Source organism: Bufo bufo, chromosome 9, assembly GCF_905171765.1.
Source record: "Bufo bufo chromosome 9, aBufBuf1.1, whole genome shotgun sequence".
NCBI lineage: Eukaryota > Metazoa > Chordata > Amphibia > Anura > Bufonidae > Bufo > Bufo bufo.
The window spans coordinates 161,675,919-161,701,409 of NC_053397.1; the positions used below are offsets into that span (position 1 = coordinate 161,675,919).

The 25,491-nt window shown below is 47.0% G+C and overlaps 1 protein-coding gene across 1 annotated transcript; it reads left to right on the forward strand.

The window, feature by feature from the left end:
• Positions 1 to 62: 62 nt before the first annotated feature.
• On the forward strand, positions 63 to 25,087 carry C9H22orf23 (chromosome 9 C22orf23 homolog). The gene is made up of 9 exons (XM_040408477.1): positions 63 to 140; positions 10,000 to 10,120; positions 16,420 to 16,539; positions 17,235 to 17,297; positions 21,158 to 21,340; positions 22,024 to 22,155; positions 24,668 to 24,768; positions 24,852 to 24,992; positions 25,056 to 25,087. The coding sequence occupies exons 3-8, from the start codon at positions 16,437 to 16,439 to the stop codon at positions 24,936 to 24,938; spliced, it is 669 nt and encodes a 222-aa protein (XP_040264411.1). The 5' UTR covers positions 63 to 140; positions 10,000 to 10,120; positions 16,420 to 16,436; the 3' UTR covers positions 24,939 to 24,992; positions 25,056 to 25,087.
• Positions 25,088 to 25,491: the final 404 nt, after the last annotated feature.

The window sequence follows — 25,491 nt, forward strand, 5'->3', positions numbered from 1 at the left end:
CGTAACGTGTCTCCGCCCCTGACTCCAAACAAGGCCACGCCCCCATGGAGGCCTCCCTAATGTAACTCCTCCCCTTGGAAACCCCGCCCCTGTGTTTCTACGGAAACAGTAAACATCCCTGGTGCGCGCGGTACTGTACGGTAAGAATGGGAGATGGATGTACGTGCACGGACGTGTAATAACGGATCAGCTGTCATCCACGGTGGGCATGAAGCATTACATGGTGCCCATTAGGGTCCATTCACACGTCCGTAAGCGTTTTGCGGATCTGCACACACGGACACCTGCAATTTGCGGATCCGCACACCACAGACACTATAGAAAATGCCTTTTCTGGTCCGCAATTGCGGACAAGAATAGGACATGTTCTATTTTTTCCCAGGAACGAAATTGCGGATCCCGAAAAAAACGGATGCGGATCCCGAAAAAACAGATGCGGATCCAGGAAATGTGGATTTGCATCCGTTCCAGCCCCATTGAAAGTGAATGGGTCCGCAAATTGCGGAACGAATGCGGTCCCAAAGGGTATTCCAGTTATATTACGTTATTCTCCAGCCACATACAGTGATGGCTAACCTCCGGCACTCCAGATGTGGTGAAACTACAACTCCCAGCGTGCTCCATTCATTTCTATAGAGTTCTGAGAACAGCCAAGAAGGTTAGCATCTTGGGAGTTGTAGTTTTACCACAGCTGGAGTGCCGGAGGTTAGCCATCACAGATAGGGGATAACTATTAGGCTGGGTTCACACGAGCGTGTCCGGATTAGTTCCGGATGCGTCCCGGTGTGTTGCGGCAAACCCGCGCGAGTAGGAATGCAATTGCAGTCAGTTTTGACTGCGATTGCGTTCCGATGTTCAGTTTTTATCGTGCGTGTGCAATGTGTTTTGCACGCGCGTGATAAAAAACCGACTGTGGTACCCAGACCCGAACTTCTTCACAGAAGTTCAGGTTTGGGTTCGGTGTTGTGTAGATGTTATTATTTTCCCTTATAACATGGTTATAAGGGAAAATAATAGCATTCTGAAAACAGAATGCTTAGTAGGTGATCAGTTGAGGGTTAAAAAAAAATAAAAAAAATTAACTCACCTTCTCCTGTTGTTCGCGTAGTTCTCCCGGTCTTTAGTTCTTTAAAAGATAAACTATGGGCTAAAGGACCTTTGGTGACGTCAGATCACATGCTCCAATCACATGGTCTGTCATCTTAGCAACCATGCGTGAAAATCGCACAGCATCCGCACTTGCTTGCGGATGCTTGCGATTTTCACGCAACCCCATTCACTTCTATGGGGCCTGCGTTGCGTGAAAAACGCAGAATATAGAGCATGCTGCGATTTTCACGCAACGCACAAGTGACGCGTGAAAATCACCGCTCATCTGAACAGCCCCATAGAAATGAATGGGTCAGGATTCAGTGCGGGTGCAATACGTTCACCTACCGCATTGCACCCGCGCGGAATACTCGCCCGTGTGAATGCAGCCTTAGTTGGTGGGAGTGTTCTGTCAGAAAATCTTAAATCGTCAGATTCCCTTACCCCACGTGACTTCCAAGGGTGTGCGTCCAGGGCATGGGTAAGTTAAAATTACAGTGAACGTTACACTTACCCTCACACTGCGCACGCAAGGATTATAAAATCCCTCACTACACAGCGCGCTTCAGATTCATTGCTGACTGGCTTCAATCCGAGCGTGCGCAGTGTGAGGGTAAGGAGATTTAACAAGACAAAAGACCGTCAGATCTCCTTACCCCTGAGAGCGCACGTGTGGTTGGGCGCGTCGCGCGTCCATGAGTCAACGCTCACTGTAATTTTACCTTACCCATGCCCTGGTACTGCGCTTGCGCGGAGGCGCACACCCCCGGCAGTCACATGGGGTAAGGGAATCTGACGATTTAAGGTTTTCTGACAAGAACAGGGGCCCCGTACACGATAGAGCCCCCCAAAATGAATGTAGCATTTTCTCAGCCGCTCCATTCTTGTCTATGGCAGTTGCGGGGATAGCTGAGCGCCATACTTGGCTATCTCCAGAACTCACATAGAAATGAATGGAGCTTTCACTCCATTTCGGAGGCTCCATGAGGTACAGGCCCCTGTTCTTGTGATCAGTGGGTGCCCAGCAGTATGAGCTCCATAGATCTAATAGTTATCCCCTATCCTGTGGACAGGTGATAATTTAATCGGAATGCCCCTTTAAAGGGTTTTTCCCAGAATCAGAGACTCTTGGCACCCCCTTCAGTCAGCTCTCTGTTGGAAAAGCTGCAGCCTCCGTGTTTTTTCCTCAGTCCGCCTTCCTTATGCTGTCTATTTAAGGCTCGTTTGTGGGGCACAAAAAATCATCATTTGTGGGCAGCACATCGCTGTGTGTAAACAGGGATGTGCTGCCCACAAACAATGAATGTGTAGGGGGATGAATGATCGTAGTAGTGATCATTCATCCCATACAGAGGGGGTGATTGCTGCAGGTGACTGAACGACAGTGATCAGAAACAAGCAGTTCATAAATTGGCCTGCGGTGTGAATTTTGGTGCTGAATTTTTAGGCAGGTGTGGACATTACCTCAAAGCAGTTATTCAGGGATGGATGGCCAACCTGAGGCTCTCCAGCTGTTGCTAAACTACAACTCTCATCATGCCAGACAGCCTACAGCTATCAGCCTACAGCAGGGCATGGTGGGAGTTGTAGTTTTACAACAGCTGGAGAGCCTAGACTTTTCCAGTGAATTTCTAGGCACATGTGGACATGCCCTTCAGGGGTCATCCAGAAATTTGATTTGGATTATCATCAGTGAGCGCTAAGGGTATGTTCACACAAACGTATTTTAAATTTCAGCACGAAATCCACACTTTTTTTAAAATGTTTTTTTTTGCTTTTGTTTCTTATTTTTAGTTTTTGACACGTTTTCGATGTATTTTTTGGACACTTTTGGCATTTTCAGCTCTAGGTTTTTGACACGGATCCATGCCAAATAACACATGAATTTACACTGAGCTGTTTTTTTTATGCTTTTCATTCATTTCAAAGGGAGATTCAGCATGGATTCTGCCTCCCCCCAAAAAACAAGTGCTGCTTCCCATTGAAATGAATGGGAGCCTCTTCTGAGGTTTTTTCTTGGAGCTGATTTTGACCTGGAAATGCTCCCAAATCAGTGCTACAAAAACACTGTGTGAACTGGCCCTTAGGCCCCTTTCACACGAGCGAGTATTCCGCGCGGATGCGATGCGGGGGGTGAACGCATTGCACCCGCACTGAATACTGACCCATTCATTTCTATGGGGCTGTGCACACGAGCGGTGATTTTCACGCATCACTTTTGCGTTGCGTGAAAATCGCAGCATGCTCCTCTTTGTGCGTTTTTCACGTAACGCTGGCCCCATAGAAATGAATGGGGTTGCGTGAAAATCGCAAGCATCCGCAAGCAAGTGCGGATGCGGTGCGATGTTCACGCACGGTTGCTAGGAGACGATCGGGATGGAGACCCTAACCTTATTATTTTCCCTTATAACATGGTTATAAGAGAAAATAATAGCATTCTGAATACAGAATGCATAGTAAAACAGGGCTGGAGGGGTTAAATAAAATAAAAAATCATTTAACTCACCTTAATCCACTTGCTCGCGATGCCCGTCATCTCCGTCTGACTCTTTTACTGTCTAGGACCTGTGGAGAGCATTAACTATAGTTTAAGGACCTGGGATGACGTCACTCCGGTCATCACATGGTACGTCACATGATCTTTTACCATGGTGATTCACCATGGTAAAAGATCATGTGACGTACCATGTGATGACCAAAGTGACGTCATCCCAGGTCCTTAAACTATAGTTAATGCTCTCCACAGGTCCTATACAGTAAAAGAGTCAGACGGAGATGACGGGCATCGCGAGCAAGTGGATTAAGGTGAGTTAAATGATTTTTTTATTTTTTTTAACCCCTCCAGCCCTGTTTTACTTAGCATTCTGTATTCAGAATGCTATTATTTTCCCTTATAACCATGTTATAAGGGAAAATAATACTATTTACAGAACACCGATCCCAAGCCCGAACTTCTGTGAAGAAGTTCGGGTTTGGGTACCAAACACGCGCGATTTTTCTCACGCGAGTGCAAAACGCATTACAATGTTTTGCACTCGCGCGGAAAAATCGCGGGTGTTCCCGCAACGCACCCGGACATTTTTCCGCAACGCCCGTGTGAAAGAGGCCTTAGGTCTCTTCCTAGGCAGGAGCCGCTCAGCACCTTTGAAGTGTATGGGGCTGAGTTGCAGTACCAAGCACAGCCACTATACAATGTATGGCGCTGTGAGGAGGCTGCGGCTCTCACCGCTTCATCCTGCAAGAGACTGCAGTATCTCCTTATCATACTGTCATGGCCGCAGCTGTGTGGCCCAAGTAATTACTGTAAGGCCTCTTTCACACGAGTTAGTTTTCTGTCTGGGTGCGATGCGTTATGCAAAAGCATAGCATCCGAACTGAATCCTGACCCATTCATCTTAATGGGTCTGTGCACATACACGTTGTTTTTCACGCATCACTTCTGCGTTCAGAAAAAAATCGCAGCATGTTCCATATTCCGTGTTTTTCACTGATCTCTGGCTCCATAGAAGTGAATGGGGCTTCAGTGAAAAACGGATTGCATCCGAAGGCATCTGGATTCGATGCGTTTCACTGTTGGTTGCTAGGAGATGTAGATTGTTATTCTTTTATCCAAAACTGATTGCACCCGCATGGTAAAAACTGAAACTCTGAACGCAATCGCAGACAAAACTGACTGAACTTATGTGCAAAACCATCCGTTTTTTTGCTGAACAGATCCTGACACAATCCGTATGGTTCATGTGAAAGAGGCCTAAACTGGCCACGTGGCTGGTACAGTTGACACATGTTTAAAACGTGGCCCAGGTTTACTAATGTGTATATGCTAAAAATCATCTAGGGGAAAATTCATCAAAACTGGTGAAAAGGAAAACTGGCTTAGTTGCCCATAGCAACCAATCAGATTCCACCCAGGGCCGTAGGTAAAGGGGAAGCGGCTACTTTTGGCCCAAACTCAGAAGGGGTCCGCCCAGGAGGAGGACTAAAGGATTTTATTGTCAGGCAGGGTCGGACTGCCCCACCAGAGTACCAGAGGCTCCTCCGGTGGGCCCAAGCTCTGAAAATAATGGGCCCTAACAAAGCAGGGCCCTTAAGGTCCTGTATGCAAAGAGGGTGGGCTCTCAGACCTTATTTCTTCTGGTGGGCCCAATAGACTTAAGACTGACGCATTTGAGGGCCCCCTCAACAGTATTATACAATGATGACACTATATACAGTTGCAACGCAGCGGCAATGGCCAGGGCCCCTTTTGTAATTGGTGGTGGCACCCAGGTTTAGGTATGGCGAGTGGTATAGGGTAGCCTAAAATGTCCCTTAATGTTTTGTGTCACAGTGCTCCTACCTGGATACGGCTGGACCCCAGGCGTTGGCTCAGAAGCTGACAAATAGGGGGGGAATAGTTGAGGAATTTGAAGAAATAATTGAGTCCAGATCTTGTGATGAAGTTGAATAGCAGCTTTAATTTGATAAACTTTCATCAGACACAATCTTCAAATTTTGTCTTGGTCCCAGCAGGCGCTGGCATTAAAACTCTGGCAGGCAAACTATGCTACATCTGTTGCTCTCTGGCTCTGCTGTGCTCACAGGCTTGCTATATAAGGCCTCTTTCACACTTGCGTTGTTGGGATCCGGCATGCACTTCCGTGGCCGGAGGTGCCCGCCGGATCCGGAAAAACGCAAGTGTACTGAAAGCATTTGAAGACGGAACCGTCTTCCAAATGCTTTCAGTGTTACTATGGCACCCAGGACGCTATTAAAGTCCTGGTTGCCATAGTAGGAGCGGGGAGCGGGGGAGCGGTATACTTACAGTCCGTGCGGCTCCCGGGGCGCTCCAGAATGACGTCACTCTGGAGCGCCGGGGAGCCGCACGGATGGTAAGTATACTGCTCCCCCGCTCCCCGCTACACTTTACCATGGCTGCCAGGACTTTAGCGTCCCGGCAGCCATGGTAACCATTCAGAAAAAGCTAAACGTCGGCTCCGGCAATGCGCCGAAACGACGTTTAGCTTAAGGCCGGATCCGGATCAATGCCTTCCAATGAGCATTAATTCCGGATCCAGCCTTGCGGCAAGTGTTCCGGATTTTTGGCCGGAGCAAAAAGCGCAGCATGCTGCAGTATTTTCTCCGGCCAAAAAACGTTCCGTTCCGGAACTGAAGACATCCTGATGCATCCTGAACGGATTTCTCTCCATTCAGAATGCATTAGGATAATCCTGATCAGGATTCTTCCGGCATAGAGCCCCGACGACGGAACTCTATGCCGGAAGACAATAACGCAGGTGTGAAAGAGCCCTAACTTAGCTTCTTCTTTATGCTGCAGCTTCTCTCTTTGTAGTCTGTCTCTTAATTATGCCAGGGAACTCTCCTCCTGGCTCCTGAGACTATAAGCTGTGGCCTCCACATCCAGCAGAGCTGAAGGTGCTCTGGCTGGCTTGGCCTGGGCACGTCCAGCAGAGACATGCCCAGCACACCCTCCTTCCTGTAGCAGGGGGTAAGCTAGACTTACTCTCACTGGTCCCCACCTTTCCTGCAGGAAGTGGGACTCACCCACTCCTCCACAGAGGGGGGTTAGAATGGAATGGAAGGTTCCATTCTACCTAACTGTAGCTCTGCCATGTTTGCTGCCACCTGCTGGTGAACCAGGCACATTACATTTTAACATAACAGTTACATAGAAATAGGAATGCACATTGTGAAGGACTTGGAATAAATGCACCAGATGACATGAGGTTAACCAATAAAGACAGTAGCAGGGCGCAGAAGGGGTAATGCCACTCTGGGGCGTTACACAGTGACACTGTATGAAACGGACGGTGCGGCTGCCGCGCCTGGTCTCAGAGAGTGATCTTCACTAGCCACAAGAGTGGGGTTTGCACAGGGGGAGGGGGTTGCGAAGAAGTTGCTGGGGATGGGGAGGGGGCGCGTAAATTTTTTTGTTGTAGGGCCCAGTCATTTCTAGTTACGCCACTGATTCCACCTTTCATTTTCCAAAAGAGCTCTGAGAAATGAATGGTGGAACCTGATTGGTTGCTATGGGCAACTAAGCCAGTTCTACTTTACACCAGTTTTGATAAATCTCCCCTCTAGGGTTTCTACACTTTTTACTATCATACTTGACAAGGGGGTGGGGCTTAGGGCTCATGCACACGACCGTATGTATTTTGAGGTCCGCAAAAAATACGGATGACGTCCGTGTGCATTCCGTATTTGGCGGAATGGAACAGCTGGCCCCTAATAGAACAGTACTATCCTCGTCTGTAATGCGGAAAATAATAGTACATGTTCTATTTCTTTGCGGAACAGAAATACGGACATACAGAAACGGAATGCACATGAAGTAACTTCAGTTTTTTTTGCAGACCCATTGAAGTGAATAGTTCCGCATACGGTCCGCAAAAAAAACGGAACGGACACGGAAAGAAAATATGTTTGTGTGCATGAGCTCTAACTGTGAAAGTGATGGGACCTAGAGGAGAAGTAACAGCAGAAAAATAAGACCACGACCAAGAGCTTTCTGCAGCTCCAAAATAACTCAAAACTGCCAGAAAAGTCTGGTCTTTCATTACTCTCCAGCACCACTGATCCGGGGGTCCCCGGCTGGTCTTTCATTACTCTCCAGCACCACTGTTCCGGGGGTCCCGGCTGGTCTTTCATTACTCTCCAGCACCACTGCTCCGGGGGTCCCCGGCTGGTCTTTCATTACTCTCCAGCACCACTGCTCCGGGGGTCCCGGCTGGTCTTTCATTACTCTCCAGCACCACTGATCCGGGGGTCCCGGCTGGTCTTTCATTACTCTCCAGCACCACTGCTCCGGGGGTCCCGGCTGGTCTTTCATTACTCTCCAGCACCACTGCTCCGGGGGTCCCCGGCTGGTCTTTCATTACTCTCCAGCACCACTGCTCTGGGGGTCCCCGGCTGGTCTTTCATTACTCTCCAGCACCACTGCTCCGGGGGTCCCCGGCTGGTCTTTCATTACACTCCAGCGCCACTGCTCCGGGGGTCCCCGGCTGGTCTTTCATTACTCTCCAGCACCACTGCTCCGGGGGTCCCCGGCTGGTCTTTCATTACACTCCAGCGCCACTGCTTCGGGGGTCCCCGGCTGGTCTTTCATTACACTCCACCACCACTGCTCTAGGGGTCCCCGGCTGGTCTTTCATTACTCTCCAGCACCACTGCTCCGGGGGTCCCCGGCTGTTCTTTCATTACTCTCCAGCACCACTGCTCCGGGGGTCCCCGGCTGGTCTTTCATTACACTCCAGCGCCACTGCTTCGGGGGTCCCCGGCTGGTCTTTCATTACACTCCACCACCACTGCTCTGGGGGTCCCCAGCTGGTCTTTCATTACTCTCCAGCACCACTGCTCCGGGGGTCCCCGGCTGGTCTTTCATTACACTCCAGCACCACTGCTCCGGGGGTCCTGGCTGGTCTTTCATTACTCTCCAGCACCACTGCTCCGGGGGTCCCCGGCTGGTCTTTCATTACACTCCAGCGCCACTGCTTCGGGGGTCCCCGGCTGGTCTTTCATTACTCTCCAGCACCACTGCTCCGGGGGTCCCGGCTGGTCTTTCATTACTCTCCAGCACCACTGCTCCGGGGGTCCCCGGCTGGTCTTTCATTACACTCCAGCACCACTGCTCCGGGGGTTCCCGGCTGGTCTTTCATTACTCTCCAGCACCACTGCTCCGGGCCAATCGTTGGTCATCCATTGTCAGTGATCCTGGAATATAAACCAAGACCAGCAGAGGACCACTGGAGCATTAGCACTGGAATGGCGGGCGATTTAAAAAGCACCTGTCAGAAGAATCAACCCTATTAAACCAGGCACACTGTTTGTTGGGCTGATCCAGCTGATTAAAATGATACCTGTCTTGTGGACATTGGTTGTGGCATTTACAAGAAAGAGATCTTTTATTCTTAATGCAAATGAGGGCTTCAGTGCTCTGAGGGGCGTGGCCTCTCTCCATGGTGCACCACGGCACCTTAGCTTTCCAGCGCTGGCCAGGTCCCTTGGTGCATAGAAACGTGCGGAAAGAATAAAGGTCCAACAACCAATTTTCACAAGACAGTTATCACATTAATCAGCAGGATCAACCCCACTAAGCAGTATGCTTGAGTTGATCCTGCTGACAGGTGCTCCTTAACATGTCAGTACTTTTTTTAAAATCTTACAATTATGACTGCATTTCTTTTTTTTTACTCTTGGACGATCCCTTTAATGTTTCTACTAGTCTCCTGTATGTTGATGTCTCGGTCTACTGTACCTTTAATAAATCCACCGCTTCCCTGGCACGCGTATATGCTACAGATGGCTTTTAATTAGCACACGGCCAACGCTGCCAACTTGGAGGGTGTCATGCATTCACTGACTAATGAACGTTCACATTAACTACTTGTGGACTGGAGAGGCAATGGGCAGAAAATGGCGGTAAATGGGGAGATTTATCAAAATTGGTGTAAAGGAAAACTGGCTTAGCAACCAATCAGATTCTACCTTTCATTTTCCAGAGGAGCTGTGATAAACGAAAGGTGGAATCTGATTGGTTGCTATGGGCAACTAAGCCAGTTCTCCTTCACACCAGTTTTGATTAATGTGTTTTGATCGGCGCACGGTACGGATAGTCTCTCCCCGAGGTTAATGAACATGAGACGTCCGGGCGATGAATCTGTCATAGAGCAGATTGGACTTGGCCTGGCTTTCTGAAAGTCTTCTAGTTAGAAAAGTGTCAGAACCCATCAGTAAGTGAGTTGTGCTTGGCACAGCTTCGAAGCCCTGGCCACTTTTCAGCGTATGTTCCTATTTTTCAGAGTAGGGGCCTCATAAATAGAGCTTGTGGCCCAAACGTCATACTTTTCATTATATTTATGCCGGAAAACTGGCACGGATCACATATGATGCTTCTTTCTCATAACTCAGGACTTGTGTCTAGAAGACCACCTACTATCTGAAGTAATCTGGCTCGATGCTTGGCTGAGCAGTGCGGCTCTGGTTCCTGAAACTTCCAGGATTCAGCTCATCTTCTGACCAGTTTAAGAAGGTACAAGGAATCATTGTGGATGATAGGTTCCTGGCCTCGGTGGAGCAAGAGCCGGTTTTTATGTGTCAGCAGCAGTTGCTGTTTGACACCTTGGTACTTAGCATGCTGCAATAGCTGATCTGGGACGGCTCTTACTGGGAGTAGTCAAAGTGCTGGGTGGGTGACTACTCCCCATGTTCCAGGCCGGGTTTTGCCAGGCATAAAAAAAGGCCAGCACTGCCAGGTGGAGAGGATTACCTCTGTCTGACAGTGGAGCTCAGGGGGTCTGTGTGCTGGGATCTGGGGCCTGTGCTGGGCTGGAGAGCGGAGACCAGTGTGTCAGGGGAACAGGCCGCCTAAAGCCTGTATTTGAACTTTCTGAGGTGACTTTTGTTTTATTAAAGAGGACCTTTCACTAGAATAAAACCTCTAAACTAACTATACAGACATGGAGAGCGGCGCCCAGGGATCCCCCTGCACTTACTGTTATCCCCGGGCGCCGCTCCGTTCTCCCGTTATAGCCTCCGGTATCTTCATAGTTAGGCTCCACCCAGGGGAACCTTCCGGCGTCTCATTCTCCCATGCTGTAGCGCTGGCCAATCACAGCGCTCAGCTCATAGCCTGAGAGGCTTTTTTTTCTCTCAGGCTATGAGCTGAGCGCTGCGATTGGCCAGCGCTACAGCATGGGAGAATGAGACGCCGGAAGGTTCCCCTGGGTGGAGCCTAACTACGAACATACCGGAGGCTATAACGGGAGAACGGAGCGGCGCCCAGGTATAACAGTAAGTGCAGGGAGATCCCTGGGCGCCGCTCTCCGTGTCTGTATAGTTAGTTTAGATGTTTTATTCTAGTGAAAGGTCCTCTTTAACTTTCCATTGGGTGTGAAGTAACACCAACACTGCAAAAGTGCCGTTTTGTTTTTGGCACCATGTGTGAATAAACACTGAAGTTTGAATTACGAACTTGTATTTTGCCTCTGTACTGTGCCCGCTTAACTACCAGAGTGAATCCCCACACCAGCCACAGCAGAGGAGATGTCGCCATACACCTCCACTTAGAGTTCAATGGCGTTCACCTCTTGCTTCTACAAAGGGAATGCTATTTGTCAGGATAGTCTTGTGATTTATGTATGTGACCCTCTGAGGCAGGGCCGGATTAAGAGCATCATGGGCCTGGTGCTGAGGATTTTGCTGGGCCTTTTTATGGAACTGCACTCAGTGTCTTAATTACATATATATTTTATCGATACCATTAAAGTATTTTGTTCCTGCAACTACCCCTTCATTTGGCTTCTATCTTGGCAACATGGAGGGGGACCACGGGTGGGGCACCCTCAGGGCACTATAGTGTCAGGAAAACCGCTTTGTTTTCCTGACACTATAGTGATCATTTAACATGACTATGAAGATTACTGTTTTCTAGCTGCTGTGGACTGTGGACAACAGCAGCTAGAAACAGTAATTTTCATAGAGCTGTGTTATGATTTATGGACACAGCACTCAGTATGCTTAGCCAGTCAGATAGAAGGCTGGCTAAGCATGCTGAGAGCTGTGTCTAAATAACATACCACATTAAAGGGATTCTGTCACCAGGTTTCACCCGTCAGCTAAAAATATGCTGATGTACAGGGCGTCTTCACGATTCCTAATGTGGGCTTATAAATGTCATCTGTGGGCTTATTTAGCTAAAAAACAGCTTTTACTAACCTGTCAGTCAAACAAATAAGGTGCCCAAGGGGATGTTAATGAATGCAAGGTGTCGGCCGCACCCGCCGCCGTTCGTGCCCAGCGCCGCCTTTGCGGACTTCTGCGCCGCCTCCTAATCCTCTGTGCAGCCTCTCGCTCTCCCTCCCTCCCCCCTCCTCCTGCTGTAAGATCTTGCGCATACAGGGGTTGAGCGAAGTGCCGGCGCATGCGCACTTCGCTGTAAGAAGCCAAATGGAGAAGTCTGCACGGGCGCATCAGGCAGAGCCCTGTGCGCAAGCGCGAGATCTTACAGCAGAAGGAGGGGGGAGGGAGGGAGAGCGAGAGGCGGCACAGAGGATTAGGAGGCGGTGCAGAAGTCCGGAAAGGCGGCGCTGGGCACGAACGGCGGTGGGTGCGGCGGGCATCTTGCACCCATTAACATTCCTTTGGGCACCTTATTTGTTTGACTGACAGGTTAGTAAAAGCTGTTTTTTAGCTAAATAAGCCCACAGATGACATTTATAAGCCCACATTAGGAATCGTGAAGACGCCCTGAACATCAGCATATTTTTAGCTGACAGGGGTCAAACCTGGTGACAGAATCCCTTTAAAGAAATTACTGTTTCTAGCTGCTGTGGACTGTGGACTGTGGACTAGCAGCTAGAAACAGTAATTTCTTTAATGTGTTATGTTATTTAGACTGAGCTCTCAGCATGCTTAGCCAGTCAGTAATTTCCATAGTGCTGTTCTGATTTATGGACACAGCTCTCAGCATGCTTAGCCAGCCTTCTATCTGGCTGTGCTTCTTGAGAGTCACAGTCCACAGGCTCAGAAACAGCCAGATAGAAGGCTGGCTAAGCATGCTGAGAGCTGTGTCCATAAATCAGAACAGCACTATGATTGCCCTCCCTTCCAACTGGATGAGTTTATCTGATACCTGCCCTGCTCCAGAAGCTCCTGCTGTCTCACGGGCTGGTGTGGCTGAGCGCTGTGGGCCGTGTGCTGGTCGAAACTGCTGAGTAGGTTGTACACAGCGCAGCGTGCAGGAGGGATAACCGCGGGCGCACTGAGGTCATATCCGGCGGGCCGGCATTACAGGAACCGCACCAGCTGCTCTGACGTCCTGCCGCCGGATATCCTGTGACGTATATCCGGCGGCAGGACGTCAGAGCAGCTGGTGCTGTTCCTGTAATGCCGCGGCCCGCCGGATATGACCTCAGTAGTGATAGGAAGTTCGGATCTTTCAGATGAATCGGTTCATTTGAATCAGCTCATTCAAATGAACCGATTCATGAATCGGATCTTTGGTTCACTTGGTGAGTCACTGACTGCTGAGCTGACTCGCAAGTGAACTGAAGACTCTAGGTGCCGGTGCGCATGCGCAGATGCTATCCATTCGATTCACTTGCTGCTGCTGACTCAGTCGGCTCTTCAGCTCTCTAATGAGTGAGTCAGGATCAGGAAGAGTGATTGATTATAGTGATAGTGAAGGGAAGCTGAGGCTGACGCCGGACAGGAGTACTCAGGACAGGACTCAGGAGCTGTCACTGTGGTGTGCATTGTTGTCTGTTGTGCATGGTTACCCACAGGGACAACAGTCTGACACTGACAGTAGTACAACGAACCAAGTGAAGTGAAATGTGAATGCACGCACAGGGAAAACTATGTGCTGAACTGATAACAGTATTACAGTAACACAGTCACTGGCTGATAATAAAATAGTCCCCACAGTCCCCACTTAATGGAATCCATAAAGGAGATGTGAACCCACCCTAAGGCTACTTTCACACTAGCGTTCGGAGCGGATCCGTCTGATGTTTCATCAGACGGATCCGCTCCGATAATGCAGACGTTCGCATCCGTTCAGAACGGATGCGTCTGCATTAAAACTTAGAAAATTTTCTAAGTGTGAAAGTAGCCTGAGCGGATCCGTTCAGACTTTACATTGAAAGTCAATGGGGAACGGATCCGCTTGAAGATTGAGCCATATTGTGTCATCTTCAAGCGGATCCGCCCCCATTGACTTACACTGTAAGTCTGGACGGATCCGCTCGCCTCCGCACGGCCAGGCGGACACCCGAACGCTGCAAGCAGCGTTCAGGTGTCCGCTCACTGAGCGGAGCGGAGGCTGAACGCTGGCAGGCGGATGCATTCTCAGTGGATCCGCCTCCACTGAGAATGCATTGGGGCCAGACGGATGCGTTCGGGGCCGCTCGTGAGCCCCTTCAAACGGTGCGCACGAGCGGACACCCGAACGCTAGTGTGAAAGTAGCCTTAGTTATATAGCTACTGAATGAGATGCCTTTAACATATTTATCTCCTGAGAAGCCAATTTGATCCTAAAGGGTTAATTCAACCTGTAATCTAAACTCTGTGTCATCTGTCACTTCTCTTATCTCTCTGCTCCTGTCAAAGGTGTACATAGAAATCACTGGGCCCCATAGCAAGAATCTAAATTGGGCCCCCATTCCCCTTTTATAGCCCCTCCTACTACCCATTCCAGGCCTCTCTCTTTGTTCCATGAACTATGTTTGCTGCTGTTTTATAATTTATGCATCAGGGCCGGATTGGGATTACAAAACAGGCCTGGCACACAAAAGAGGCATAATAGATACAGTGTGTACAGATGTATAGTGTATACAGCAGTGTACTGATATGTGAGGTACGAGGTATAATATATGCAGTGTGTTCAGGTATATAGTATATACAGCAGTGTACTGATATATGAGGTATAAATTACAGCTCGTACCTCACATATCAATCCAATGCTGTATATACAATATACCTGTACACACCATCTATTATACCTCGTACCTAACATATCAGTACACTGCTGTATATACAATATATCTATACACACTGCATATATTATACCTTGTACCTCACATATCAGTACACTGCAATATATATTATATATCTGTACATATTGCATCTATAATACTGTTTAATATATGCAGAGTGTGTGTGTGTGTGTGTGTGTGTGTGTGTGTGCATATATATATATATATATATATATATATATATATGTGAGACATACAAGGTATAATACTGTAGGTGCAGTGTTTATAGAAATATGTGGTCAGTTATGCATTATAGTCACTGTGTGTGTGAAGTACATGAGGTTGTGGTCACTGTACCTGTCTGAAGTATTATACATGAGTGAGCAATGAGTAAAAACAGGGCATGGAGGGGGGGTAAATGATGAGAAGTGGAGGACCTCCTCTTACCACTCCATTCCAGTCTGTATGGATCAATGCAGAGCTGATTGTGAACTTCAAATACTTGCTGTTAGGGGTTGAAGGACCTGTGATGATGTCATCACAGGTCCTGGCAGATGTACCTTTGAAACCTAGGAACTACACCATTTTTGGTGCAGTTCCTTTGCTAGATTCTGCAGGACCTGTGATGCTGAAGATGATGTCATCACAGGTCCTGGCAGATGCACTGTTCTAACCTGGGAACTACACTTTACACTGTGCAGTTCCCTTACAGGACCTGTGAAGTGCTTGCCTTGCCTCAGCTCTGATTGGTTGGTGGGCGGGGAGGGGAGGGGCTGGCAGAAGCAGCTTCCACTCTAGGATCATATTACGCTCCTCCCGAGTCCCTCCCTCAGGCTCCCTGCTGCCAGCGTGAGGTGAGCGTCTCTGCATTGACTGTGTGCTGTGTGACGCTGCGCTGTGTACAACAGAGGACTTTTAACCCTCCCGACGGCCTTTTGGCTGGCAGATGGGCCTATTTTATGGTAGGGGCCTGGAGCTGCAGCTCCATCAGCCCCTACGTTAATCCGGCCCTGCTCTGAGGGCATCTACTTGTAAACTGCATTTGAAAAATATTTCCAGCGAATTGAAAAAAAACACGGGGTTTAAAATAAAAAGCTGCCCTCCTGGTCTAGTGGTCTCCTGCAGGTCCCTTGCCCAGTCAGAGATGCACGTGAACGCTGCAGCCAGCGTCTGAAAGATGTTTTTGGTGATATGGTACACAAGGCACCAGTGCTGGACCACTGGACCAGGGACAGTGAAGCTACAGAATTTAAAGGGCATCTGTCAGCAGATTTGTACCTATGAAACTGGCTGATCTGTTACATGTGTGAAGACATCTGTGTTGGTCCCATGTTCATATGTGCCCGTATTGCTGAGAAAAATAAAGCTTTAATATATGCAAATGAGCCTCTAGGAGCAATGGAGGTGTTGCCGTTACACCTAAAGGCTCCACTCTCTCTGCAACTCCTGCGCCCTCTGCACTTTGACAGGGCCAGGCGTTATGATATTTTCACTACCTGGTCCTGTCAATCAAAGTGCAGAGGGCATGCCAGTTGCAGAGAGAGCGGAGCCTCTCGGAGTAACAGCAACGCCCCCCATTGCTCCTAGAAGCTCATTTGCATATGTTATAACATCATTTCCCTCAGCAATGCAGGCACATATGAACATGGGACCAACACAGATGTCTTCAGCTGCCAAGTGCACATGTAACAGGTCAGCCAGTGTCATAGGTCCAGATCTGCTGACAGATGCCCTTTAAAAGGTGAAAATGTACTTTTTTACTTGTCTCATTTGCAGCTCTCCAAAGAACATTAAATAAATAAATTAATTTAGTTTTAATGTGATCCCATATGGTCTTTTTAACCAATCGTTGTAGCCTTCAGCCTTCCCAGTATGTCTCGGAAGTACGAAAATTTGCAAGTACCGATGGGCACTGGATTTTGGACCAGCACTAAGCCACCTCCGTACAGCAAAGAGACTCAAGATCTGATTAAAGGTAACGTTATGTTTTTTTGCCTCTTTTGTTAAAATGAGTGCGTAATTAGAGATGTGTTAAAACGTCCACTATAATTCTAAACCTTCTCCTGTACTATGAAGTGATGAATAACCCTCCTCTGATCTCAGAACAGCCGGAATTCTTGGTGCTGCCATTAGAGCACAATGAAATCATTTTTCTGTTCTTGAAACCAGAGCAGATATGAACTTGAAGGCCATGTACAATTCGGAGGCAGTTTTTTTTATTATTGCATTTTACTCATTTTGGGCTAAAAGGAGGCATATTGGTCTGTATTTTAGAAGTATGTTGGGCTCTTTCTTTGTATGTAATATGTGATTTCACTATTGGTTGTTATGTATTGTTGTCCTCATCTTCTACTGCCCTGGGACATATGTATTTTGTACTAGCCAGCACCGTGCACATTTTATTGTGTACCCATCAGATGTGATGATGAGCACTTTATTAAGTCGAATTAGGCCCGTTTATTACATAAGATTACACAATAGAACCGCTGTATCCTCCTTTTTCTATATGTGCATGCCGTTGTTGTGATTGATTTTATATTTTCACTATTTTGATGGAAATTAATAAAGTTATTCAATATCTGTCCGTGATTTATTAGTGTGGGGTATTTTGATCTGTTAATGGGAGTGATGTCAGTTAACAGAAAACCAAAATGTCTTTCTTTTCCTCAGTGATGATGCAAGAATCTAAGCTGACAAACTTCCAGCAGCGTCAGATCAGGGAACAAGTGCAAAGTAAGTTTAGTGATATTCTGCAATATCAGCGGTTTCCTTCCATCCGATTCTCAGCATATAGGCCGGATCTCTGCCGGTCCCCATTATAGTGAAAGGGGCCCGACAGAGCCAGCAATGCCGGAGTGCGCAGACCCCAGTCTGCAACTAGCCTAACACATGATGGCGTTATACTAAGTGTTCATCATAACCCTGGTGGCTCATTATGCTACCATTGCCCAAAAGGCCCATGTAGATGGATGAATTGAGATTACTCTGCATGTATACAGCATTTTCCCAGCAGATAGGAGGTAGCCCTCTAACAGCTGTTTTACTCATACACTGTATCAACTAAGAAGAAGGTTTCTTGGTTTAGGATATCGATGGGATATCCTTGAGATTGGGCATAAATATCTGATTTGTAGGGATCTGACGGTCAACTCAGCACTCCTGCCAATCAACTGTTTGAAGGGCAGGATATCACAACTTCATCCCATGGAAGTGAACAGGATACAGCTGCAATACACTGCTACTACTAAGTAGACAGTGGTCTATCTCTTGTGAGAAAAAAAGAGTGGGTATGTTGAGACATCTGAAGACAGGGGAGAGTTTGGACGCCCCCATACATGTTACATGGTCAACCAATTCCACCGGGTTCAGCCAACATTCATCTAAAGTCATAAAGGCAAAAGTAAGCAATGTAGGTATCACCATGGCAGAAGACAGGTTCTCAGGTTGCAGGGAGATACATGCGATGCATGGAGACATACCAGGCTGCTTCCCATGTACTCAATGGAAAAAGATATTGGAACTCCGTCAACACCATTAAAATTGGTGCTTAATCCTAAATTACATTAAAGACACAGAGAACAAAAGACTATGCTGCTTATGCGTTTTGAATTGAACCCTTTGGGCTTCTTAGGTTCGAAACCCATAAGCGGGATAGTCTTTTGATTCTGTGGATGTGTACCTGTAACGCAGTGGGGGAGGACCCACAGTGTCACTGATTTGGCTTATGGCTACTCCTAAAGGTCCTTTTACAGGGGCCAATGATCAGGCAGATGATCAGGGATGAGGGTTTGTAGAAACGGCTGTGTAAAAGGTGCCATCAATCACCTGATAAAAAAGCAAATGGTTGTTCTTTGGGTGATCTTATCATTCTGCTGGTACCAAAAATCATTGTTCCTGGGCAGCAGATAGTGCTGTCTAAACAATGATCTACTGCCCAGGAACAATGATCCCCTATGGATACAAGCAATCACTATATAGATCGCTTGTCCCCATACAGTGGAGGTGATTGCTGCATATAAGGCTAGGGCTACACGACGACATGTGTCACGTAACACATAGGGCACAACTACACTGCAACATGTGTCGCGCGACATTGATGTCGCACCAATGTCACTGGACAATTTTTATAATGATAGTCTATGGTGTCGCAGAAAAATCAATTTCGGATGGATTTTTTGCTACTGTCGTGTCGCAGTCGTCGCATGTCGCAGTGCGACACCATAGACTATCATAAAAATTGTTGCGTGACATTGGTGCGACAATATGTCGTTGTGTAGCCCTAGCCTAAATGTATCCCTCATCTCCGCTGATGATCAGGCAATTATCAGAAACGTCTAGTTTGTTCCCAATAATCTGCCATCATCAGTCCATGTAAAAGGACCTTAACTGTGTTATCCCAGTGGCCCCCTTGGTATTCACCATTTCACCCCTCTACCACCAGGCTGCTACCTCTTGGAGTAGTCTCTGTTCGGTGACAACTGACCTAGGCAGGTCAAAAGACACCGATCCATAGCACCAAAGGGAACAGGCAGAGTCATAGTCAGTGGGTAAGCCTAAGGCAGGCAGAGTTTTTTCAATCTGGTAAACAGGCCAAAAGTTGAGGCAGGCAGAGGTCAGGGCATGGAAGATCAGCATTTAACACAACTTTGCAGGAATTAGACAAGCTAGGAACCTTTTTGTTCAGGTACTCTCCCATAAATACCCAGGGAAGGCTGTCCATCGGTTAGGGACTGATAAGAATGTGTTTGCACTGGTGCTTTAGGAGCCAGATAGTATGCGCACTCCCCATGGGCAGAAGCAGAGAGGCCACAGAGGCCTAGTGTGGAGCAGGCAGAGCTATCAGTACTCCGGCAGCCATGCCCACCAGGAAGCCGCAGGGTGATGCTGGCAGGCACAGGCCACCAGAGCTACAGGGCAGCAGGACAGGGAAGCATTCCAGCAGCCGTGCCACTGGCAGGCATGGACTGCCAGTATTACAGCACCACTATGTGTTTAATTTAAGGTAGGATTAAAATGTGAATTTTAACTTGATTTCCGTTATCTCCTTCCAATTACTCTAATATGTACAGGGAAGGAATGACCATAGACACTATAGGGAAATCTCCCAGTGGGCCAATGCCCATGGGACCACCCAAGGCCTCCTCATGGCCACCAGCCAAGCACATGAAGATCTGATGCTCTCAGCATTAATTAATGTAGGAGAATCAGGTACTTATGCACCTGGCCACTGAATTCAACTGTATTGCTGTCTTCAGGACAATGATACAGTTTTCATACATTGGTGCAGACAGCAGTATTTTGTGCTGCACTGTGGTATTTGGTTCTGCAGTACAGTATTGCTGGCCTCACCTACTTCTGTTGTCCCTCCCTACTCGTGTTTCCACATGTTCTGTCAGTTTGGACCCACCTACAACATAAGGCTACTTTTAGTTTTTTTGCCAGGGTTACTTTAAGTTCCCAGTCCGCCGCTGAATATGTATGGCCACTGTTAAGGTACGTCCGAGTGGGAATGGATACGCTGCAGATTTTGCACTGCGGACTTGCTTGTGGCTAATCCGAAGCATTTTACAATATCTGCAAAAGAGATGAGATTTTAAGAAATTTCATCCACATGCGGAAAAAAACTTCTGTTAAATTGACCTACATTCCAAACATATGGATACACTTTTAGGGAATATTGTTCAGATGTTGACACTATGTGGTGTGTGATAAGTTTGATAAGGTGGACAGTTCGGGAAGAGGTGTATATCCCACTCAGATACCTCAGCTGGGTGGGATAGCTAAAATACAGGAGGTAATAGTCTCAGCAGCATGTAGGTTGCTGAGACAAGGTTCTTGTTGGTATAGTTTGGGCCAGATTTTTGTTGGATTGGCAGATAGGATTGGAAGTGGGATCTGCCAATCCACACCCTTCGAGCATGGGTGTTTCCTTGGACCAGAGAGGATCACAGGGTGTCAGTTAGTGGGGAATGTACAGACAGAGGCCTGGTGAGGCTCTGTCAGTGTGGTCTCAGCAGGCCAAGGCTGAGGGGCCACGGGGCTAGGCGCTAGCCAGAACTTTGGGGGACGCCTTGACGCCTGGGAACAAGGGTCGCGAAGCCAGAGTCGGGAGGACTACTGGGCCACAATCCCCCAGAACGTGTTGAAGGGTCACAGCCCTGAAGCTGCTAGACTGTATGGCTGGAGAAAGCCGCATTTATGTTCCATGTGTGAACAGTGCTCTCTATAGGTGAGTCAGGGATCATGTTATATGTTTAGGTAGTGCCCAGACGGAAAGGTTTTCATTTTGTATGGTGTTTGCTGGTGCTGGTATCAAAATAAATGCACTGTTTGGACATTCAACACGGTTGTCAGCGAGAATATTGTGACTGAGACCCCGGAGATAGAGCTAATCCCTCACAGTTGGTATTATGTGGGCTAAATTATGAGAAAAACTATCTAAAAATGGCAAGTAGGGGGCACCATTGGTTATAAAATTGGTCCTGGCCTATGACCATAGCTTGACAAATAAATTGTATAGTAACTGACAAGTTCTACAGTATAGAAAAGAAACTTGCTTGTGTTGGATGCAACAATACCTTTTATTTTCAAAGGTGGTGGTGCACTCCCAATCCAGTGTCACCCCAGTGCCAGCAATACGCAAGCTAATCCTCCAGTGCCTGCATCTCGTCCAGCAAAAGCCTCCATTATAAATACAAGACCAAGCTTACGTCCTGCAGAGAGGTGCCGAGCTGGTGACGCTTACATGAGAGAAAAGTTTCAACCTCGAGCAACTAGTAAGTGATGTATGAAAATAGTGGGCCCGATTTATACTAGACCGGCGGTGTACGTCGGTCTATGATAACCCTGTGCACTGCCAGAGGCTGCTCCTAATTTATGACAAGGTGTACGCCTCGTCACGAATGAGGTGCAGCCTTCACCAGTCCGGGCGCCTGAACTACGCTAGCTACTGGTTGGTTTAGATTTCAGTCTTATTGTATGCCAGAAAACTGGCATAAAAGAAGATAAATGTGGCAGGGCTGCTGGCCCTGCCCCCTTTTTGGGAAAATCTGGAAGGCGGTGGAGAAATGCCACTAACGCAAAAGTTTTTGCGCATACGGTGTTGAAAAAGTCACAAACACAGAGTTTGCAACTTTTTCACACCAGAAAACTGGTGAAACAATATGATCAATGAGGCCTAGTGAGTTTACACTTTGTGTTTCAGAAGGTAATGTATGGCACCACCATACCGGGCGAGTCCCTCCAGTGTTCTTCCTTACATCTTCTGCATTTGCACATGCAGCATGTGTCTGTACTTTGAGGACTCAGTACAATTAATACTGAAGCCATGGAGAAGAGTATTAAACCAAACGATCACCAGCCTCCTATTATTCTCTCCAGGATTTATGTATGCAACTTTTAGTATGTAAAGACACATTTTTCTTACCTTTTAATAGTATTTTGTCTCTTAACTCCATAGGAGACCTCAACAAAGAGAAAAGCCGACTACAAAACCTTATGGCTACAGGGAAAGAGTTGCCAGACGTTCCTCGAGTACCACCACTGCAGACAGGGGATGATAACAAGGAAGAGAGGGACAGATTTGATGATTGTAAGTTTTTACATAGGTTACATCTGGTGCTTGCACTGTATAGTATATTCGGATTCTCCATCCACTTGGTGACTACAGCTGCAGAGGGGGATAATTTAATGTATATGCTGAAATGTGGTCTGTATAGATAGGATGCGGATACCTCCATTGATAGGTATGAAAAATCTAAACATATGTTTTGTCAGGAGTAGTACATATACATATGTAATAGGAATTACAACAGTTTGCATATGTGCCTCCTACTTGTTAAGCGACCAAAAGTAATGGGACAGAATAATAATCATAAATCAAACTTTCACTTTTTAATACTTGGTTGCAAATCCTTTGCAGTCAATTACAGCCTGAAGTCTGGAACGCATAGACATCACCAGACGCTGGGTTTCATCCCTGGTGATGCTCTGCCAGGCCTCTACTGCAACTGTCTTCAGTTCCTGCTTGTTCTTGGGGCATTTTCCCTTCAGTTTTGTCTTCAGCAAGTGAAATGCATGCTCAATCGGATTCAGGTCAGGTGATTGACTTGGCCATTGCATAACATTTCACTTCTTTCCCTTAAAAAACTCTTTGGTTGCTTTTGCAGTATGCTTTGGGTCATTGTCCATCTGCACTGTGAAGCGCCGTCCAATGGGTTCTGAAGCATTTGGCTGAATATGAGCAGATAATATTGCCTGAAACACTTCAGAATTCATCCTGCTGCTTTTGTCAGCAGTCACATCATCAATAAATACAAGAGAACCAGTTCCATTGGCAGCCATACATGCCCACGCCATGACACTACCACCACCATGCTTCACTGATGAGGTGGCATGCTTAGGATCATGAGCAGTTGCTTTCCTTCTCCATACTCTTCTCTTCCCATCACTCTGGTACAAGTTGATCTTGGTCTCATCTGTCCATAGGATGTTGTTCCAGAACTGTGAAGGCTTTTTTAGATGTCGTTTGGCAAACTCTATTCTGGCCTTCCTGTTTTTGAGGCTCACCAATGGTTTACATCTCGTGTTGTACCCTCTGTATTCACTCTGGTGAAGTCTTCTCTTGATTGTTGACTTTGACACACATACACCTGCCCCCTGGAGAGTGTTCTTGATCTGGCCAACTGTTGTGAAGGGTGTTTTCTTCACCAGGGAAAGAATTCTTCGGTCATCCACCACAGTTGTTTTCCGTGGTCTTCCGGGTCTTTTAGGGTTGCTGAGCTCACCGCTGCATTCCTTCTTTTTAAGAATGTTCCAAACAGTTGTTTTGGCCACACCTAATGTTTTTGCGATCTCTCTGATGGGTTTGTTGTGTTTTTTCAGCCGAATGATGGCTTGCTTCACTGATAGTGACAGCTCTTTGGATCTCATCTTGAGAGTTGACAGCTACAGATTCCAAAAGCAATTATCACACATGAAATTAACTCTGGACCCTTTATCTGCTCATTGTAATTGGGATAATGAGGGAATAACACACACCTGGCCATGGAACAGCTGAGAAGCCAATTGTCCCATTACTTTTGGTTCCTTAACAAGTGGGAGGCACATATGCAAACTGTTGTAATTCCTACACCGTTCACCTGATTTGGATGTAAATACCCTCAAATTAAAGCTGACAGTCTGCAGTTAAAGCACATCTAGTTTGTTTAATTTCAAATCCATTGTGGTGCTGTATAGAGCCAAAAATGTTAGAATTGTGTCGATGTCCCAATATTTATGGACCTGACTGTAAATAAATAAATAAAAACTCCCATTTGAGGTTCCTTCAGCTCCTCTGGACTGTTGGAGGTTTTTTTTTCAATACTGACTTCCGCTGTCCTGTGCAGTGTGCACCAGACTGAACCTGCCACTGTTTTCCACATCTTTTCTTAAAGGGGTTGTCCCATGAAGACAAGGTATCCCCTATTCAGAAGATGGGGAATAAGTGTCTGACTTCCCGGGGGACTGATTGCTAGGGCCCCTACCAATCATAAGAATGGGGTCCCGTGCTCCCCATTTGAATGATGCGACAGACAAGCATGCATGTCCACCATTCCATTCAACTCTTTATGGGACTGTCGGAGATTGCCGAGTACAAGCACTCAGCTATCTTCGGCAGCCCTATAGAGCCGAATGGAGCAGCAGTGTGCATGCATGTCTGCAGGAGAGAACAGGCCCCAGTTCATGTAATCGACAGGGCCCCAGAAATGGGACCCTGCTGATCAGACACTTATGCCCTACAGGGCACATGTTGTCTTCTCTTTTTTTTTTCCCCCCCTATAGTGAAAAATGTAAAAACACCAGAGCTCCAGCATTTTGCGTTTTTTAAAAAGAAAGCAAAACAATAAAAAAAAAAACACCACCTAATGAACAAAAACACCAGTAGAAAAAATGTGTGTGTCCTGCATTTCAGATTTCTCACAGACCTTCAGCTAAAATCTGGAGCTGACGTTTTTAGCACAGAAAACTGCACTAAAACATAAAAACATCACCAAAATCGGATGTGTGAAAGCAGCCTAACGCACATGACTGAGTTATTCCATTGTAACCTACTGTTTTTTCAGTGGTTGCAGAAATCCAAGAGAGATGGGATTTCCTACAAGAGATGGAAGCTCTGGGTCGAGGAAAGCAGTACCACACTATTATCAATACAGAGATTTCACAGGTAACCTGCATTTTACAGGATGAAACATTTGTGTATTGTTTGTAGTTGTCTCAATTTTAACTTGTCTTTACTTTCATTTGCAGAAAGTGAGAGAGATGGAAATAATTGACAAGCAGAGAAGCTCAGAACTAAGGGAAGCGAAGTCAGAAAATAAGATGCTTACAGTCTAAGGCTATATGCACACGAACGTTGTTTGTTTCCGTGTCCGTTCTGTTTTTTTTGCGAATAGGATGCGGACCCATTCATTTCAATGGGTCCGCAAAACATGCGGACAGCACACCGTGTGCTGTCCGCATCAGTATGTCCGTTCCGTAGCCCCGCAAAAAAAAATAGAACATTGCCTAAAACGGACAAGAATAGGTCATGTTACAATGGATCCGCAAAAAAAAAAAAACGGATGGCATACGGACACATACGGTCGTGTGCATGTAGCCTAACACCCAGTCTTGATATGTGTTCATGAAAACCCTACTACTAGAAAAAGACTTGGGCTACGGTCCTGCCTATTTATTTAAAAGAACAGTTTACTGTATAGAAAAACCTACCAAGTGTGAATTAAAGTCAAACTCCACTCCAAATCTACTTATGACCCCAGTGCTCTTCCCCACGTCACACTCCTTGAGATGAAGGAAGCAGAGATAGTTAGTTCTGACACTGTGCAATATAGAAGGAAATATCCAGCACCGGGAAGTAGTAGACAGCGAAAATGTATTTACCTGAAAT

Excerpts from the sequence above, each read along its gene's own strand:
- C9H22orf23 (XM_040408477.1), top strand. The coding sequence starts at position 16,437 with ATGTCTCGGAAGTACGAAAATTTGCAAGTACCGATGGGCACTGGATTT. Across the intron at positions 16,540-17,234 it reads GACTCAAGATCTGATTAAAG|TGATGATGCAAGAATCTAAG; the intron begins GTAACGTTATGT and ends TCTTTTCCTCAG. Across the intron at positions 24,769-24,851 it reads TCAATACAGAGATTTCACAG|AAAGTGAGAGAGATGGAAAT; the intron begins GTAACCTGCATT and ends TTTCATTTGCAG.